At 43.1% G+C, this 18,208-nt stretch overlaps 2 protein-coding genes across 2 annotated transcripts; one reads left to right on the top strand and one right to left on the bottom strand.

Moving 5' to 3' along the window:
* Positions 1 to 730: 730 nt before the first annotated feature.
* On the bottom strand, positions 731 to 1,404 carry LOC117830460 (nuclear apoptosis-inducing factor 1-like). Its single transcript, XM_034708595.1, has 2 exons — positions 978 to 1,404; positions 731 to 900 (listed from the first exon to the last, which is right to left on the bottom strand). The coding sequence occupies exons 1-2, from the start codon at positions 1,387 to 1,389 to the stop codon at positions 731 to 733; spliced, it is 582 nt and encodes a 193-aa protein (XP_034564486.1). The 5' UTR covers positions 1,390 to 1,404.
* Positions 1,405 to 6,371: 4,967 nt separating this feature from the next.
* LOC117830459 (G-protein coupled receptor 4-like) lies at positions 6,372 to 10,878 on the top strand. The gene is made up of 3 exons (XM_034708594.1): positions 6,372 to 6,566; positions 10,073 to 10,248; positions 10,353 to 10,878. The coding sequence occupies exons 1-3, from the start codon at positions 6,372 to 6,374 to the stop codon at positions 10,876 to 10,878; spliced, it is 897 nt and encodes a 298-aa protein (XP_034564485.1).
* The last annotated feature ends 7,330 nt before the right edge of the window (positions 10,879 to 18,208 follow it).

Here is an 18,208-nt window from a genome sequence, read left to right as displayed (position 1 = left end):
TGTTCATTCAGTCAACGTGCAAGTAATATGTGACCCGAACATGGTGTTTGAAAATATAGTGGCAAGATGGCCTGGCTCAACACATGATTCATTCATCCTGACGCACAGCAATGTAGGCAGGAGACTACAGGCAGGCACTGTGCCTGATGGCTGGCTTCTTGGTAAGTAAAACTATCTAATTGATTACAACTATTTATGTTATGTGTTTAATTGCTCTTAAATTGTCTTGCAGGTGATAGTGGCTATCCCCTGAGGCGCTGGCTCCTCACCCCCTTCCAGAACCCACAGAGCGAAGAGGAAACGCGCTTTAATAACATTCACGCTCATGCGCGCTCAGTTGTGGAGCGTGCAATCGGCCTTCTAAAATGCAGGTGGAGGTGTCTCGATGCCTCTGGTGGCAAGCTATTATACCACCCTACAAAAGTTTGCAGGATTGTGAGGGCGTGTGGGGTTCTTCACAACATGGCGCAGAGGTTTGGTGTCCCTCTCCCCCCTGGACCCCCTCCCCCACGAAGTGAGGAACCTGAACCCCAACCCCCTCCTCGACAAGAGGGGTTTCAACAAGGGGTAAGGGCACGAGAGGATGTAATGCAGCGTATATGAAAAAGACAGTAAGTTTAACTTTTTAACAAGATCTTTTAATGTTGTTGATATTTCACTCAAAACAGTGACGATGTTGCTCATTACAGCTCTCATTTGGCGAAGCTCCTCAGAGACTGTATGAATAGCACTAATTGTGTCTCTGTGACTGCAGAACAGCGTCGGTGAGCACGCGGCCAGACGCGCCATGTGCGCGGGGCTCACTTGTGCCGGCATGGTCTGTGCGCACAGGCCTCGCACCTCGGGCCTCCACGCCGGCAGCCTCCCCGCCGGGAGCCTCCCCACCGGGAACCTCCAATTCTGGAAGATGAAAGATGCATGAGCCCACTGTATTCTATAAAATGTCATTGTTCATTTATACAAATAAAGTGACTTACCTGGTTCATCCGTAGCCTGTGCCATGTCTGTGTCTCCCTCCCTCTCCGACACTATGCCACAGACACTGGCAACCCCGAGGATTGAGGCCATTCTGTCCTCCAGCGGTGTGAGCTCGGGGGTGCCCGTACCCCCTCCTGTTGCAGTCACGCTCTGGCGGTGGGTAGCGATCCTCCTTTTAGCCTCTACCTTTAAATCGGACCACTTCTTTTTTAGCTCTGGCACCGTCCTCTCCGTCCCACTCACCGTATTAACTGCTGCAGCAACCTGTTGCCACTCGCTGCACTTTTTTTTATTTGTCACCCCAGTGCCATGACTCCCGAACAAAACGTTTTTCCTGGACTCCACCTCACCAACCAGCGTCTCGATCTCCGACTCTGAGAAGTTTCTCTTTTTGGTTCTTTTGTCTGCCATTTTTGAGTATAAAACCATTTAATCAGTCGGCTTATTGATATGCACGGATATTCATGAGGCACTTTGCATTGACCATCTATGGTTGAATGTGGGTGTGTTAAGGGAGGACTTTGATCATGATTCACGTGCGCACATTTCCAGGTGGTTTGTGATTTATAAACGGAACATTGCCTAAAGTTTGCGTGCGAACGGTTTTATAAATCAGAACTATTTTTGGCTCACGCCATTTCCGGGTTTTCGGAGTACGTACTCTTTTAGTAGGGATTCTACGCACTCTTTTATAAATGAGACCCCAGGACCAGAGCACACCAACCGGCGCGCCGGCAGAGGCGGCAGGGCCAATCCCCCCCGCCCCCCCCAGACGGCCCGACCACTCCCCCCAGCCACGCCCCCCAGCCACGCCCCGCGACTGATGGACCAGGCCGCGGGGGCATGGAGGGACACCCCAATGGCTGCCGTAGTAACACCCCCCCAGCTGCGCGCCACCCCACCCCCCAAAGAGGACCGCAAGGGAACCCCGGGAAACCCGGCCCCGAGGGCAGCCGCGGACCAGGCCCCCACAGGGGAGGGGGCAGCAGGGGGACGGAGGGTGACAGGGACACCAGCCACCCACCCAGCCCCGATGGACCCCCAACGAGTAGGGCCGAGCCAAACACTAAGGCCCCGCCAAACCTGATCTGTGTGTGTGAACCTGATCTGTGTGTGTGAATAGATAACCCTCTCCTATCGGGTGCTCTAAATATGAACCCCTTTCTATCAACCCCAGACCCTGAAACAAATAGAAACCTACCCACACTCATACCTACCACTTAGTTCAGTTTACTCGTTCTTACCCTCAGAACACATTTACAGGGAGTAACTTTTTCCTCTGGCACTAATCACCCCCTATACCTCTCTATCTGATGGAAACCTCCCAGCATGATGAAGAGGCTGTTAGTTTCCCCGGGGACTCTTTGCTCCCAGAGACATTGGCTGTTTTCAAAACCGCCTACTATACTAGTAGTTCAGAATCAGAATCAGAATCAGAATCAGAATCAGATTTATTGGCCAGGTATGCTTGAACACACAAGGAATTTGACTTGGTAAACTGTGCTCTCTTTGTACAAGGCATAAGAATAAGACCTACAAATAAAAAAAAAAAAATGTAATAACAATAACATCAGCTATAAATACAAAAGAACAACAAATAGGCTTGACTAATATGTACAGGCTAAAATAGTGGTGAGTATGTTATTTAACTATACTTTAACTGTTTCTTTTCATTGGTTGTCTGCAACATAAACACCTGCAACTTAAGATATCTCAATTCCTGAGCTCGATAGTCCAGTAATGTAGACTGACAAGACCTCTTATACAGAGATCATCATACCCTCTCAGAGGTCCTCTTGAAGCTCTTGTAAAGGATCGGTCGCCATAGCAACTGATCTAGAAGAATGGTTAAGAGTTATAAGTTAAAGGTTATCAAATGCATGACATTAAAACGCTACATGTACACAGTGTACTGGTTGTGATTGCTGTAAGTGCTAACACTGTTAGAGGAGTTTGTTAGTTGGTTGATGGATCTTGTTTTTCATGTGTGGATGTTTTCTGTAGGAGCATTATGGGTTCCCTTGGTTGTGGGGTTCTTGTGTTGTATAACTTTTATTGAAGAATAAAAATATTGAAATCAATATGCTGCTCTCCTTTTCAGGGGAGTGGGTGGGGCTTGGAACAGGTGAATTTGCAGGGACTGCACAGGGCTTCTGTGAGACTCTCCTAGAACGCCAGTCCTCAGGTACCCGCCCGGCTGGGGACCCTGAGTTACAGTGACTGGCCTGACCAGGAGGAAAAAAGCCTCTCTCAACCTTGTTGGCAAAGTGAACAGCTCATGCACAAGGCTGGATCATTCCTGACTCTCCTCATGTGCACAGTTTGCCTAACTAGTCTGAGTAAGAGCACTTATCTCTAACCTCAGATCAGAAGTAAAAACTCATCTTCTGCTTGACACCACTTCCTGTTTGTGAGGCGATCTGTGGTTGAAATGCATCTCTTTCTCTGAAAACACATTATCATATCTGAATCATTTTTTGACTTCCTTCGAAGAGTCGAGAGATAAACTCAGGAGCCTGGTGGACGTAATATCTTAAAGTGATCACTGTAGACGGGGAAGAAGCAGAGAAACATCAGACACTTGAGCAGGGACTTCATTCAGGTAAGATCTGGACTCTTTAGAACCCTTCAGTAGTCAACAGAGTTAATATTGTGATCTTTTCAGAAACGTCAGTGAAAGAATGAGAAGAGGAACAAAAAGCCATGAAAATGAATGTTACAGTAATGACATTTGTAATGCTTCTATCTTCTAGTTTTATTTGAGATGATGTCCAGTGTGTGATTGTAAAGACAAAAAGTAAAGAATATATATCTATTTGCATATAAGCTCTGTATACCTACAATATTGTTCATAGCCTTTGACATATTCCACTCCTCATTATTCATTTTCACATTGTCTGTTCTGTATGTTTGGACCCAACAGGAAACTAATGAGGGGTAATTATGGGATGTTTTAAATGTCCAGGCAATGATAACAGCTGAGACATGAAGAGAACTTTGTCTCCTTGCAGGTTAGAGACGTGATATCTGAGGCAGATTACAGTCACTTAGAAATATAGTCAATTATCTTTTAGTGAAAAAAGCCTTTACCCAAAGAATTTATGTCCATATGTATCCTTTATTTGGCAGCCATAGACTGTAAATTAAAATGGACAGCGTTGCTCCGCCTCTTCCCGTTGTACAGTTCTGAAGCCAAAAAATCCCTCTCCTGGGCGCAGCCATTGTGCAGCCAGAGCCTGTGAAGCCACTGTAATAAGCTCTACCCAAGCGGCAAACTCCGGTCTCAAACGATGAAGCCAATGCGGAAGTGATATAAACTGCAATACATCGAAAATCCTCTTGAGGCTGGCTGCAGAAACACAGGAAACCACATAGATATGAATGGGAAAAAGACGATCTTTGCAGCATTAATAAACATGTTTACAGCCTGGTTCAAAAAACGTCTTGGCCCTACAAAGCTAATCTCTCTAATGGCACACACTGTACGGGGGGTGAATTTTTTTCTAACATGACGGTTCAGAAGATTTTAAGATTATGAGTTTTGCCCAAATAAGGACATGACTGACGTGACTCCCAATCGGGAACACACAGCCATTGGCTAAGAGACTCACACTACGTCACACTCTGCCTAGTTGAGTTCCGCATTACCAATATGGCTGCTGCCGTCGATTTGCTTCAAAACAGCTCTCAGGAACAGATGGGTGACGTCACGGATACTACGTCCATATTTTTTACAGTCTATGGCTCTACCCTACAGCGTGACGTCACAAGACGCTGTGTACTTTGAAGTTTCACTCCACGGCGGCTGTGAATCAAAGGAAACCCAGAAGTAAAACCCCGTTTTTTAAACTCTAATAACTAACGAAAAAGAAACTGTTCAGGAAAAAGAGTCCTTGAACACAAAACACTCAGATACTAACTACATATAACCACAGCATACGGATGTGAGAAACATTCGTATGACGAGTATTCATTTTTTAGGGGAGACGGATTTTTTGACCTATACTGCACCCAGCCACCAGGGGGCAGACACACTGCTGAAAGCCTCACCACCGGCCACCGGAACCTCTCCCTTGTTGGCAGCCTAAACACGCCCTAATCAATCAATCAATCAATCAATCAATCAATCAATCAATCAATCAACCAACCAACCAACCAACCAACCAACCAACCAATCAATCAATCAATCAATCAATCAATCAATCAATCAATCAATCAACCAACCAACCAACCAACCAATCAATCAATCAATCAATCAATCAATCAGCCTTTATTTTATGTTTTATTTAAAGGGTAACCCCAGGGGTGCATCTCGCTCGGCTGGAAGTGAAGCTTCCACCAAAACTCTTCCCCCTAGTGGCTGGCTGCAGTATAGGTCTCCCCGTTCATGTGAATGGGGCTGCAGTCAAATTTTAAAAAATAAATACACGTGGTACGAATGTTTCTCCCATCCGTATGCTGTGGTGATATGTAGTTATTATTTGACTGTTTTGTGTTCAAGGCCTCTTTTTCCTGAAAAGTCTCTTTTTCGTTAGTTATTACAGGTTAAAAAACGGGGTTCTGCTTCTGGGTTTACTTTGATTGACAGCTGCCGGAGAGAGAAACTCCGTAGGGCCTCGTGACGCTACGCTGTAGGGCGGAGCTCGTTACTGTGGCAACACATAAATTACCATGGCAACACATAAATTCTGTGGCTTCGCAGACTCTGACTGCACAATGGCTGCGCCCTGGAGCGGGGTTTTTGGCTTCAGAACCGTACAACGGGAAGAGGCAGAGCAACGCTGTCCCTTTTTATTTACAGTCTATGGGTAACGAGTCAATTACAGAGGCATTTAAAAACACAGAACTAGACTTGAAGGTCTAGTACTGAAATGTTGCCATGAAACATGTATTATTTCCAAGTTGAACATTGTGCAGGATTCTTCAAAGTCCAACCCTGAACACAACTATATACAGATTTCCAACTGCAGTCATAGCTCCACCCTGTGGGAATACAGAGTACCAACTCTTACACACAGTGTCTGATCTAACAGGGTTGATGTCGGTCCCAGCCTCAACTCATCTACATACACACTGTGGTCATAGTCAGACCCCCACCTATTGGAAGCAGACAAGATAAACCCCCGTATACAGGTTTTATCTTTCAATCTTAACTGTATGATTCATGTTCTGTCATGAACATTCACAACATGAACACAGGTGATAACTCAGTCAAGGTCCATTAAAGTATTCACACTGATCTCAAACGTTTGAATAAACTGAGCAGGTTAGATGAAATGCTGATGTTTAGTTAGTTTTAGTTTTGTGATAACCACGTTATTCATGTTTCTGCACTATGTTTTTTAGTAACTGTTATTTTTCCTGATCTCTATAACTTTAGATTACACTGAAGAATGGAAGCAGAATTCAATGACACCATCTACGACACAGACTACTACTATGACACAGACTTCACAGGACTTCAGGATGACATTGACATATATAAGGAGTACATGGATATGCATTACATATTCTATGTTGTGACATGCATAATCATCAGTATCGGCCTTCTTTTGATGCTCGTGACCATCTATGCTCTTCTGTCTCTGGTATGTACTTTGTGACTTTATTTACTGTCTATGTCATGTTTCTGTGGAACTGTGTTCTTGTCTGTAGAGGATCTGGATCTGGGTTTGGTGCTAGCTTTGATATCAACCCAAAGATAATGTGAGTTTATACACATGCAGAATGCTTCTGCTTACACTGTAGAGCAGGGGTAAATACAAATCTTGAACTCAACTCAACTCAAGTCAACTTTATTTATAAAGCACTTTAAAACAACCACAGCCGGAACCGAGTGGTGTACATACATAGACAAACAACGCAGGCAAAAAACAATTAAAACACAGGATAATAAAACAATAAAAACAAGCCATAAAACACTAAAACAGGAGCAGAGTCTCATGCAGGGTTTTAAGATGAGTTTTAAAAATGGACAGTGAGGAGGCTTGTCTAATGTGGAGGGGAAGCTCATTCCATAATTTTGGAGCAGCAACAGAAAAAGCTCTGTCCCCTCTGAGCTTCCGTTTTGCCCTCGGTACCTCCAGGAGCAGCAGACCAGCTGACCTGAGGCACCAAGCAGGAGCGTAGGGGTGAAGGAGCTCAGAGAGGTAAGGCGGGGACCATTTAAAGATTTAAATACAAATAACAGAATCTTAAAATGGACTCTAAAGTGGAGGGAGGCCAGGATCGGAGTAATGTGCTCCCTCTTACGTACTCCAGTTAAGAGGCGAGCGGCTGTATTTTGCACCAATTGGAGACGTGCGAGGGAGGACTGACTAACTCCAATATACAGTGAATTACAGTAATCCAGCCGAGAAGTAATAAAGGCATGGATTACTGAGCTCCAAGTTAGACACAGATAAACCATGAGAGAGGATGAGGTCTAATGTGTGTCCATGTTCATGCGTGGGACCAGACACACACTGCACCAAATTAAAAGAGTTAATAAGGCTTAAAAAGTCCTTCACCAAAGACTTGTCAGGACAACACACATGAAGATTAAAATCACCAAGAAAAAGGACACGGTCATACTTGGGCATGATTTCAGCCAGAAGACCAGAAAAGTCATTCAGAAAGTCCTTCTTGTATTTGGGGGGTCTGTAAATGACAGCGCACAGCACCGGATCGGAAAGACCCACCTCAAACAAAGTTACCTCAAAGCTGGAAAATGAGGATGAGACAGTGCGCTGTTTGCATTTAAACACATTTTTTTATATACCGTCGCTGTTCCTCCACCAAGACCCGACGTCCGCGGGGAGTTAAAATAACAACAGTCAGCAGGTGAAAGTTCGACAAGATCGCTGCACTCACCGATCCAAGTCTTTATCACACAAAGGAAATCCAAGGCCCGGGAGCTGAAGAAATCCCTCTGGATGAAAATTTTGTTTGCCAGGGATCCGGTCGTTAACCAAGCCAATCCTGGTGGGAGCTGGGGCCTGAGGTCCGGTGGAACGGGGAGCCCAGGGCAGCGTCTTCAGGAGCCGGTGGTTTACCCCGCGCTGAGGGAGCCGAAGAGGGCAGAGGCGGAGGGGCTGGAGTCCCTCAACTGAGCCGGTGACAGGTACCAGGCAGGCGTCGATCGGGTCAAGGAAACACCGGGGCACAGTGAGAGGAGGGAATAATCCATGTCCTGTCCGGAAAAATGGATGAAGAGCGTGACAGCCAGACCTTCAGCTTCACTAGCCGACTGCCGCGTCTACCGCGGCAACGGGGATGCTTCCGCCGAGGAAGCAGGGCCGGGGCCCGGTACAGGTGAGACGGGATCCCCACCAATAGTGAGGGCACAGTATTTTGTCTACCGTGATCAAATGCATCTAAATCTCTGACATTGTGCCAGAGAGACAAAAGAGACTGGCGATCATACACAAGCAGAGAATTAGTTTAGTGCCAATGGTTAAAAACAGTACAAACACAAAGCATTGCAGGAGTAGCAGGCGTAGCAGACGGCCAGCCACACACACAGGCGCCATCTTAAAGGGCAACAGATCATTTTTTCAATGAGCCAAAGGTCCATTTAATGAGGTTGGTCAGACCATATGCAATAATACTGTAATATTCAAAACAAAATGTCCTTTTTGTTCAAAATAACAACAAAAATATGAACTCCAGTTGTGCTCATAAGTTTACGTACCCTGGCAGAATTTGTGATTTTTTTGGCCATTTTTCAGAGAATATGAAAGATAAAAGAAAACCTTTTTTTTTTACTCATGGTTAGTGGTTGGGTGAAGCAAATTATTATCAAACAACTGTGTTTACTCTTTTTATATCAGAATGACAGAAACTTCCCAAGAAATCATACATTCTGCCAGGGTATACATACTTATGAGCTTATGAACTGTAAATGTTGTTGTGTGTTTTTGTGTCATAGATGTGTCAAGAGTCCTGCTTGCAGCTTGATATGATGATTTCAGTGTATTTATTTTGTAGTTCTTACCTTTGAATTTTGAGGAAATGTCTCTTCAAAATTCCTATGCTTCGTCTCATAATACCGTTTCAAATTGGAAATCTTCAGCACAGCTTTAGTCTCCTGGTATATTAAGCACATGGGTCTTGTGTTGGTTGGAGGGTGAGTGAATTCAAAAGTTTCACTCCATTCTTCTTTCAATCGCTGATTTTCACCGTCCACTTTTCTTTGAGCTGCAAACTGAACACACCATTTTCGTGCATTCTAGGGTCCTACAGCTGGCAAAGTGCCAATATGTGAACTGCTCCATAAACCAAAGTGAAAGTTAAAAATTGTTCTGCAGCAGTGGACTTTAAGTGACCCAGTAACAGCCTGTCTGTGCATCGTTGACATGGAGACAAGTCCTGGTAAACACGTGGTGACCCGACCAAAACACAGAGTGTTAACAGTTTGGGGGCCACAAATAACACTATTGAGGGCCTCTGCTGTAGAGGAAGACACAGCAAAACACACTAAACTTGGTCAGTAAGTTTGATTAAAAAAGGTCAAAGGAGTGTTCAATTCTGTCAGCGTTCATGGTCGTCAGAGGATGAAGCCAACCTACTTTTTTATTTCATGACTTTTGGGCAAAGAATAAGTAAAACATAGTCTATTCCATCAGTTCTCAACATTTGTGTTTTAAAAACTAGAATAAAAACTATGGAGAAGTGTTCCACTTTGTGAGTATTCATGGTCTCCAGAGGCTGACTTTCCCTCACCATTAAAGATACTCTTAAATTAACCAGAGATGGACTTTTTGTGAAATGTCTGAAGTGTCTATAGATATATATAGTTAGTTCAGTGTAATACATAGTTCACATAAAACATAATTCACTAGTGAAAAATCATCTTCTCCATTAGTTTCAGGATAGTCCCTGAAATGTGTGTAAAGTTATAGAGGTACAGCTTCTGAATGCAAACATGACACAACCCACACTTCAGCCTTGTGCTCCTGTTTGACTGGGTCAGAGTGCCTCCCCATGAGAGCATGAAACACAGGTCAAAGTCTGAATACAGTGAAATGCCAGGATGTCATGAGAGTCATAGTTTGATGAATCATGGCTGTTACTGCAGAGAGTGATGTTTACTTCTACCTCTATTCTTCTGCAGGTACGCCAGGGTCAAGTTGCTCCGATATACGTCATCAACCTTCTCATTTCAGACATCATTCAGCTCTGCTGCATGATTGCATTTGTGTCAGATCATGAGACTCTTATGACTGATGATGTCTACCGCTGTGGTCTACTGTCGAGTGTTGGCTTCATGGTGTGCATCTCACTGGAAAGGTAAGGTCTGTTTAAAGCCGTGTGTAGTGCTACAGTGTCTGATAATCATGTTTCTGAATGTTCCTGCACCTCCTCAAAGACAGTGTGTCCCTCTGGTTTTGCAGGTACCTGGTCATCGTCCACCCACTGTGGTACCGATTCAAACGAACCATCAAGATCTCTGTGGCGGTCTGTGCCGTGGTCTGGGCCTTCCCTCCTGTTTGTTTCTTTATTATGATTCCCTGGGCTACTTATATGGTTCAATTCATGGTATTCTCAATTATCCTCATCATCCCCTTCCCACTGTTCATCTTCTTCCTGGTCAGGACCCTCAGAGCCCTCTCTTCTTCCGTCTCGGTCCACTCTGATGAGAAACGACGAATAGTTGGAACTTTGGTGGTGGTGCTGCTCATTTACACCCTGCTGTTCCTGCCCATCATCATTAGGTTCCTGTTACAGGCGACTGGCTTTTACTCTTTTAAGCTTGACTTTGCGTCCGATGCGTTTGTTAGTCTGAGTCCTCTGGCAGACTTGCTTCTGTATATCTTCATCAGAAAGCAGACCATGGGCAACTGTCTGGCCTCTGTGTGTTGTTGCATAAAGGAGAGCAATGATCCCACGGCATCAGCAGTGACTGTTGACGACATTTAGACAGAAAGCTTTAAAGGGATATTTTAGGTTTTTTGAAGTGGGGTCGTATGAGTTACAGTACACTATTGCTCCTTCAAGCCACAAGGAGTGCCGGTGAGGTCCTCTGGGAATTTTTTTTTTCTTAAAGGGGAAGAGCTCACCGGCGCTCATTGTGGCTTGCATCTTTTTTTTTTTTCTCACAAATGAAATCCTTCAAAATAAGCTTTTGGAATATTCAGGGTTTATACTCTAACACTTTTGGTCTTAAGACCACAGACCCTGATTTCTTAAATAATATAAAGGATATTGATATTTTGATTTTGTTAGAAGCATGGTGTCGATCCGATACAGTGACTCAGTGTCCCCCAGGCTACCATGAAATCATAGTGCCTTCAGTTAAGATGAAAACAGTACACCGTGGTAGAGACTCAGGAGGAATAATAATTTGGCTCAAAATTAATATTACCAAACACATAACAATCATTAAACAAAGCAAAAACCACATTTGGCTAAAAATTAATAAACACATAGACATTTGCGAGGTAGATTTATATCTATGTGCAATATACGCCCCTCCATCAGAGTCACCATACCACGAAGAAGAGTTCCTCAGCTCCCTACACACAGAGATATGCCACCTTCAAGCCCAAGGGAAAATACTCCTGTGTGGAGACTTTAATGCCCGAACAGGTACAGATCCTGACTGTATAGACCACACAGGAGATAAATATATATTCAAAGAGTCCCCTTTGACCCCCACACCTACAGCAATGAGGAACAACCCTGACAAAACCATGAACAGAAATGGGAAAGAGTTAATGAACCTCTGCAGGGCCTCCGGCCTGTATATGTTAAATGGTAGGATCAGAGGAGACAGTTTGGGACGTTTTACTTATAGTTCAGCTCTTGGGACAAGTGTTGTTGACTATGCCATCTCAGACATGGATCCCTCCTCATTCAGTGCTTTCACTGTTCAAACACAAACCCCCCTTTCAGATCACAGCCAGATTAATGTATACTTGAAACAACACATGAGATATAGTATTAAGGAACGACCCAGTAAGCTGTACAATCTGAACCAATCATACAGATGGGCTCCAAACAGTGCTGAACAATTTGAACAAGCTCTTAATTCAATTGAATTAAGACATGCAATAAACACATTCAACTGTTCACACTACCACAGTAACTCTGAAGGTGTCAACAAAGCCACGGAAGTTATTAACAATATCTTCCAAAAAGCTGCATTAGATGCAAAGCTTAAAAAAAGTAAGAAACCCCACAGTCAGCACTGTAATCAAAACCCTCTGAAAAACAATGGTTTGATAAGGAATGTAAAGACATGAGAAAACACTTAAGACAGCTATCAAACCAGAAACACAGAAACCAACATGACCCAACACTATTACATGAATACTCTGAACACCTGAAACAGTACAAACAGACCATCAGACAAAAGAAATCCCACTACACCAACAAAACACTGGAGGAGATTGAAAATGCAGTAGACCAGGGTCAGTTCTGGAACATGTTGAACAGTTTAGAGACCACAAAGCCTCAACAATTAGCAATACAAGATGGAGATATCTGGGAAAAAATTTTCATGACCTCTACAAAAGTATCCCACCTGAAGATCTAAACATTAATCAAACTGAAATTAAAACTAAATTAGACAACCTTGAATCAGCCATCAAGAATAACCAAAACCCATTAGATTACCCAATTACACAGAAAGAGTTAACAGAGAAACTGAAAACTCTTCAATCCAAAAAGGCTCATGGCACAGATTGCATCAAGAATGAGATGCTGAAGAACAGTACTCCTGAATTTCAAACTGCAATTATTAAACTGTTCAACATGGTGCTGACTGCAGGCTGCTTTCCTGATGTCTGCAACCAGGGGCTGATCACCCCCATCTATAAAGATGGTAATAAAACAGACCCCAATAACTACAGAGGGATCTGTGTCAACAGCAACCTGGGAAAAATATTCTGTAGTATCCTAAACTCCAGGATACAAGCTTTTGTTGAAGAAAAAAATATTCTTAGTAAATGTCAAATTGGCTTTCTCCCAAATCACCGAACATCTGATCATATATACACCTTACACACTTTAATTGACCAACATGTCCACCAAAAAAAGGGGGGAAAAATATTTGCCTGCTTCATTGACTTTAAAAAAGCATTCGATTCCATTTGGCATGAAGGACTTTTCTTCAAAATCCTTCAAAGTGGAATAGGTGGTAAGGTTTATGATCTCATTAAATATATGTACGAGCACAACCAATGTGCCGTGAAAATCAACAATCAGAGAACAGAATATTTCACTCAAGGGCGCAGTGTGAAGCAAGGATGCTGTTTAAGTCCCACATTATTCAATCTGTATATAAATGAACTTGCAGAGCAGCTGGATGGTTCAGCAGCTCCAGGCCTCACACTCTTAGACACAGAAGTTAGATACCTGCTTTATGCAGTTGACCTTATTCTGTTGTCTCCAACCAGAGATGGTCTCCAACATAACCTGACCATCCTGGAACAATACTGCCAGAACTGGGCATTGGAGGTCAATTTTAAGAAGACACAAATAATGATCTTTCAAAAAAAGCCCAGATGTCTTGAAAATAAATATATTTTTACTTTGAATAACACTCAAATTAAACACACAAAGAATTATACTTACCTTGGTCTGAACATATCTGCATCAGGACATTTTAACATGGCAATAAATGCACTTAAAGAAAAAGCACAGAGGGCAATCTATGCATTAAAAACCAAATTATTCAAGATTAACATTCCAATTAGAATCTGGACCAAAATATTCGATAGTGTGATTGTACCTATAGCTCTGTATGGAAGTGAGATCTGGGGCCCCCTCAGTAGACTGGAGCATGGCTCATGGGACAAACACCCAATAGAAGCTCTCCATACTGAATTCTGTAGAAGAATCCTAAATGTTCAAAGAAAAACTCCAAATAACGCCTGCCGAGCAGAGCTGGGACGTTTCCCATTACTATTAAACATTCAGAAACGGGCAATCAAATTTTGGACCCATCTAAATTTAAGCCCAAAAGACTCACTTCAATATAAAGCACTAAAAACCCAAGAGCTGAACCCTGAAAACTGTCCCCTTAGTCAGCTGGTGAGGAAGCTAATCAGCCAGACTCCAGTCAGCACTGATCCAAAACACAACCAAATGAAACTCATCATGAAGCACTCCAAAGATCTGTATTTAGATCACTGGAGAAACCAAACAAAGACCCAAAGTAGAATGAATTGTTATTTGACCCTAAACCGTGATTATAAATTATCTGAATATCTGTACAGTGTCAGAGATACAAAACAAAGATGTATCCTGACCAAATACAGGCTGAGTGACCACCAGCTGGCTATAGAGACAGGGAGATACAGGCAGACATGGCTGCCCAGAGAGGAGCGTCTATGTGCTCACTGCTCTACAGGGGACATAGAGACAGAGATGCACTTCCTCCTCCACTGCAGCAAGTTCTCTTCTCTAAGAGATTCCCACTACAGGGACATTACTAACATGGTACCAAACTTCCCAACATTAACCCCAGAAGAGAAACTGTCAGTTCTCCTGGGGGAAGGGTCAGCAGCTCCTCTGGCTGCTAAATATGTGTCTGCCTGTCACAGCCTGAGGGACGCACCATCCCATCCCATGGGGTTTGATTTTGGGTGGAGGTTTTGTGAGCGCGCCGAATCGGGTGAGGACATTGAGATATGCTGTATAGGTGACACCATCGTTCATTAATGCATATAAAATATGTAATATATGGTTGATATGTATGTGATGAATATAATATGTAATGAATATGGTGTGTGATTAATGTATATATGGTGAGTGTAATGTGTTGTGAATATATATAATGTACTGTATGAATTTATGTGCTTTGGCAATAATATCTCGTTGTTCATGCCAATAAAGCAAATTTGAATTTGAATTTGAATTTGAGAGAGAGAGAGAGAGAAAAAAAAGAAAACAAAGCAAATGTACTCTATAATCATAGTATATCCAAAATGTACATTCATGTCTATCCAAAACCCTTATTGCATGAAGAAGGACCATGTTTGTCATGTTGTTAATCATCTTTGAAAGCATGAAAACTAGCTACACACACTTGTGGATCTTTAATAAGTATATCTTTTACTTCTGCAGCAACCAGAACTTAGCTTCATGACTCCTCCCACTCCAGGAGTCAGTTAACAGATTCAGTGATACAGCTGCTAGGCAATTCTGATTACTACTGATAGTTAGCAGAAGAAAAGCGCTAGGCTAACGTAACTTTCCATCTCTATCCAATTCAGCTTGAGAAGGCATTTGACAGAGTAGAGTGAGGCTTTCTGATAAAGGTCTGGGAAAACCTGGTTTGGGGCAGAATTGATCAAATGGGTTAAAGTGGTCTACGCAGGGCCGAGAGCATCAGTGCTCACCAACGGACAAACGTCCCCCTTTCTTCAACTCCTACGCTTCCATCTTCAAATGTTCTTCCTGGCACAGAAATAAATCACATGATGAATTATGTGTAAATGTGTGTTTTCTTTCAAGTGCAGACACAAAACTGAAATAAATCCAGTAACCTCTACAAAACTACACATGGACTGTGCAGAGGCTACTTGTAGAAATCTAAAGCTCTGTGAACTCGGAGATCCCTCATCTCTGTGCTGCATTTCTTCTTGCACGCCGGCTGCCAATCACGTGGATCTCCGTCCCCGCACACCGCCCTCCTGCTTCCTTTTCCGTGTCGTGAACCCGTTGTGTCTCGTTCTTCTCTCAGTTTGCACCGTCTCTCGATATGCACCCAGCGTCCTGTTTCGTTCCCCTTTTTGGCCGACTGAAAGCTCCTCTTGTATTGTTCTCCTTGTCTGCAGCCACCGCCGCACCTGCTACTGATGACCTAATTAAAGGTGGAGGTTTGACTCAGCAGGTCCCAGTTCAGTGTCTTCTAGACCAGGGGTTCTCAAACTTTTTCGGGCCAGGGACCCCTTACAGGTGAGAAAAAATACCAAGGACCCCCTCATAATTGTAGCATAGATTAAGCACATGCTCACTACCATTTGCCCTCTCAGATACCCTTGGAACGATTTGTATTGTACAACTTAGTAATCTAAATACTTCAGACCTGTTCCACAGTGATAAATAGAAGCCACTTCAATTTGAATCAAGTAATTACCACTTGTATACTTTAAAACAGAGGCTCATTTTATTCCTTGCGGACACAACATTACAGCATTTATACCTTTCAAGAAATTGATATTAAAAACTTTCAGAAAATTTAAAGTAGCAAGACTGGTATAACCCTTTTCATAAATCCAGACATTTAAAATTACCAGTCTAATTCTGACTTTTATTAAGTGCTTCAACTTTAAAGTGATGAACTAATGATTGCTTCTTATTCAAATCATTTGCAGAAAGCACTGAGCAAATCATAACAGAAGTTATCATAACAGTGTTGCAGACTACATCATATTAATTAAGCATATTACTTCAGAACATTTTGATTGGAATTTTTGCAATAGGACTTCTTATCTCAAACTATTAAAGGGGACATATCACGCTTTTTTCATCAATATATATTGGTCTAAGAGGTCCCAAAAACATGTCTTTAAAGTTTATGCTCAAAAAAACACTTTGAAATCAGATTTTGGCATGCCTGAAAAGTCCTCTTCTTTATTCCTCATCAGAACACTGTTTTCCCTCTGACCACGCCCCCTCAGGAAGTGGATGTGCCTCGGCTCTCCAGCACGTTGATCTAATGTTTACATGTTGGCTGAATATACACGGCTGCTCACAGATCACGTTACTTCAACCCTCTGAATCTGATCCTGACGGAGAGGCGCCTGTAGCAGGACCTTTCTGAACGATTGGTCATAGATTTAGTGTTTCTTGTTGTTTTATTTATCAGTATGTAGACGTGTGTCTTGGTACACAGCTACGAACATGTAGCTATGTGGCTTTGCTAACTAGCGCTAGCACTTATCCATGATAAATAAAAATCATCCACTAGATCTTCAAATCTGCAGACGTGGGGAGTAAAACCGACCTCTGCCAGAAAGGCAGCAGGACCTTTTATGAAGGATTGGTCACAGATTTAGTGTTTCTTGTTGTTTTATTTGTCAGTATGTCGACGTGTGTCATGGTACACAGCTACAGCTACAGCTACAGCTATGAACATATAGCTATGTGGCTATGCTAACTAGTGCTAGCACTTATCCATGATAAATAAAAATCATCCACTAGATCTACAAATCTGCAGACGTGGGGAGTAAAACCGACCTTTGTGTTTATTAAGACAGCCTACAACTAGCATGCCTCCCTCCTAAGCTCCTTGTTAGCACACATTTGTGCAGGTAATGAAAAACGGGGGAGGGATTCAGTATTATTTTATACAGTCTATGGGCTGAACAAGCTCCGAGCTCTGACTCCATGACAGACCGGATATTGTTGTTACGTAACAAAAACACTGAAGTCTGAAACGGCTCGTTTCACACACATTTACAGAAAGGTGGAGAAATCAGAACAGGGGCAGAATGGATTTTTTTCATTCTCGGGGGGTTTGTAGACATGCCAGGGAAACATATTTCAGGTAAAGAACCATTAAAAAGTCAATTTTGCATGGTATGTCACCTTTAACAATTACTCAAGTGATGAGCTCACCTAATAATTAATGAGATGGGTGAGCCTGTCTCACACTGCACAGTTTCTCAATTCTTGGAGTGATGGATGACAGGCACACTCTAAGATCGTTCTCCACATGCAAGCGAGCCCTGGACTTAGTCTTCATTGCAGTCAATGTGGAGAATGATGATTCACAGAGGTAATCTGTAGGAAAGGGGAGCAATATTCGCATGGCCTCAGCAATGAGTTCAGGATACTCACGTGGGAGGAAGGGCCAAAAGTCTGCATGAGGTACCTGCTGGAATCGGGCTTTCAATGTCCTATCACAGGATAGGACTTGGAATCATCTACCAGTCAGGGTCCGGGAGGCAGACCCCCTCTCTACTTTTAAGAGTAGGCTTCAAACTTTCCTTTTTGATAAAGCTTATAGTTAGAGCTGGATCAGGCTTGGACCAGCTTTTGTCATGCTGCTATAGGCACACTGACACACTGGGATCCTATCTCATCTCAACCCCCCCTCATCACTTACTTTAACTCTGCCTGTCCCATTAAAGTTACTAACCATAGACCTTTCTGGAGTCCCTGAGCTCCCTTGTCTCGTAGATTCCTCTGAGCTGCCGTAGACGTCCTCCTGCTGCGGACGATCTGGACTCCAGCTGATACGGACGTGCTGGACTCCAGCGGCAACAGCTTCTACGACTCGTCTCATCACTATCAC

The sequence above is a fragment of the Notolabrus celidotus genome, chromosome 18 (assembly GCF_009762535.1).
Source record: "Notolabrus celidotus isolate fNotCel1 chromosome 18, fNotCel1.pri, whole genome shotgun sequence".
NCBI classification, from domain to species: domain Eukaryota; kingdom Metazoa; phylum Chordata; class Actinopteri; order Labriformes; family Labridae; genus Notolabrus; species Notolabrus celidotus.
The sequence above is the reverse complement of the archived record's forward strand: the minus strand, read 5'-3'. Positions and strand labels throughout refer to the sequence as shown.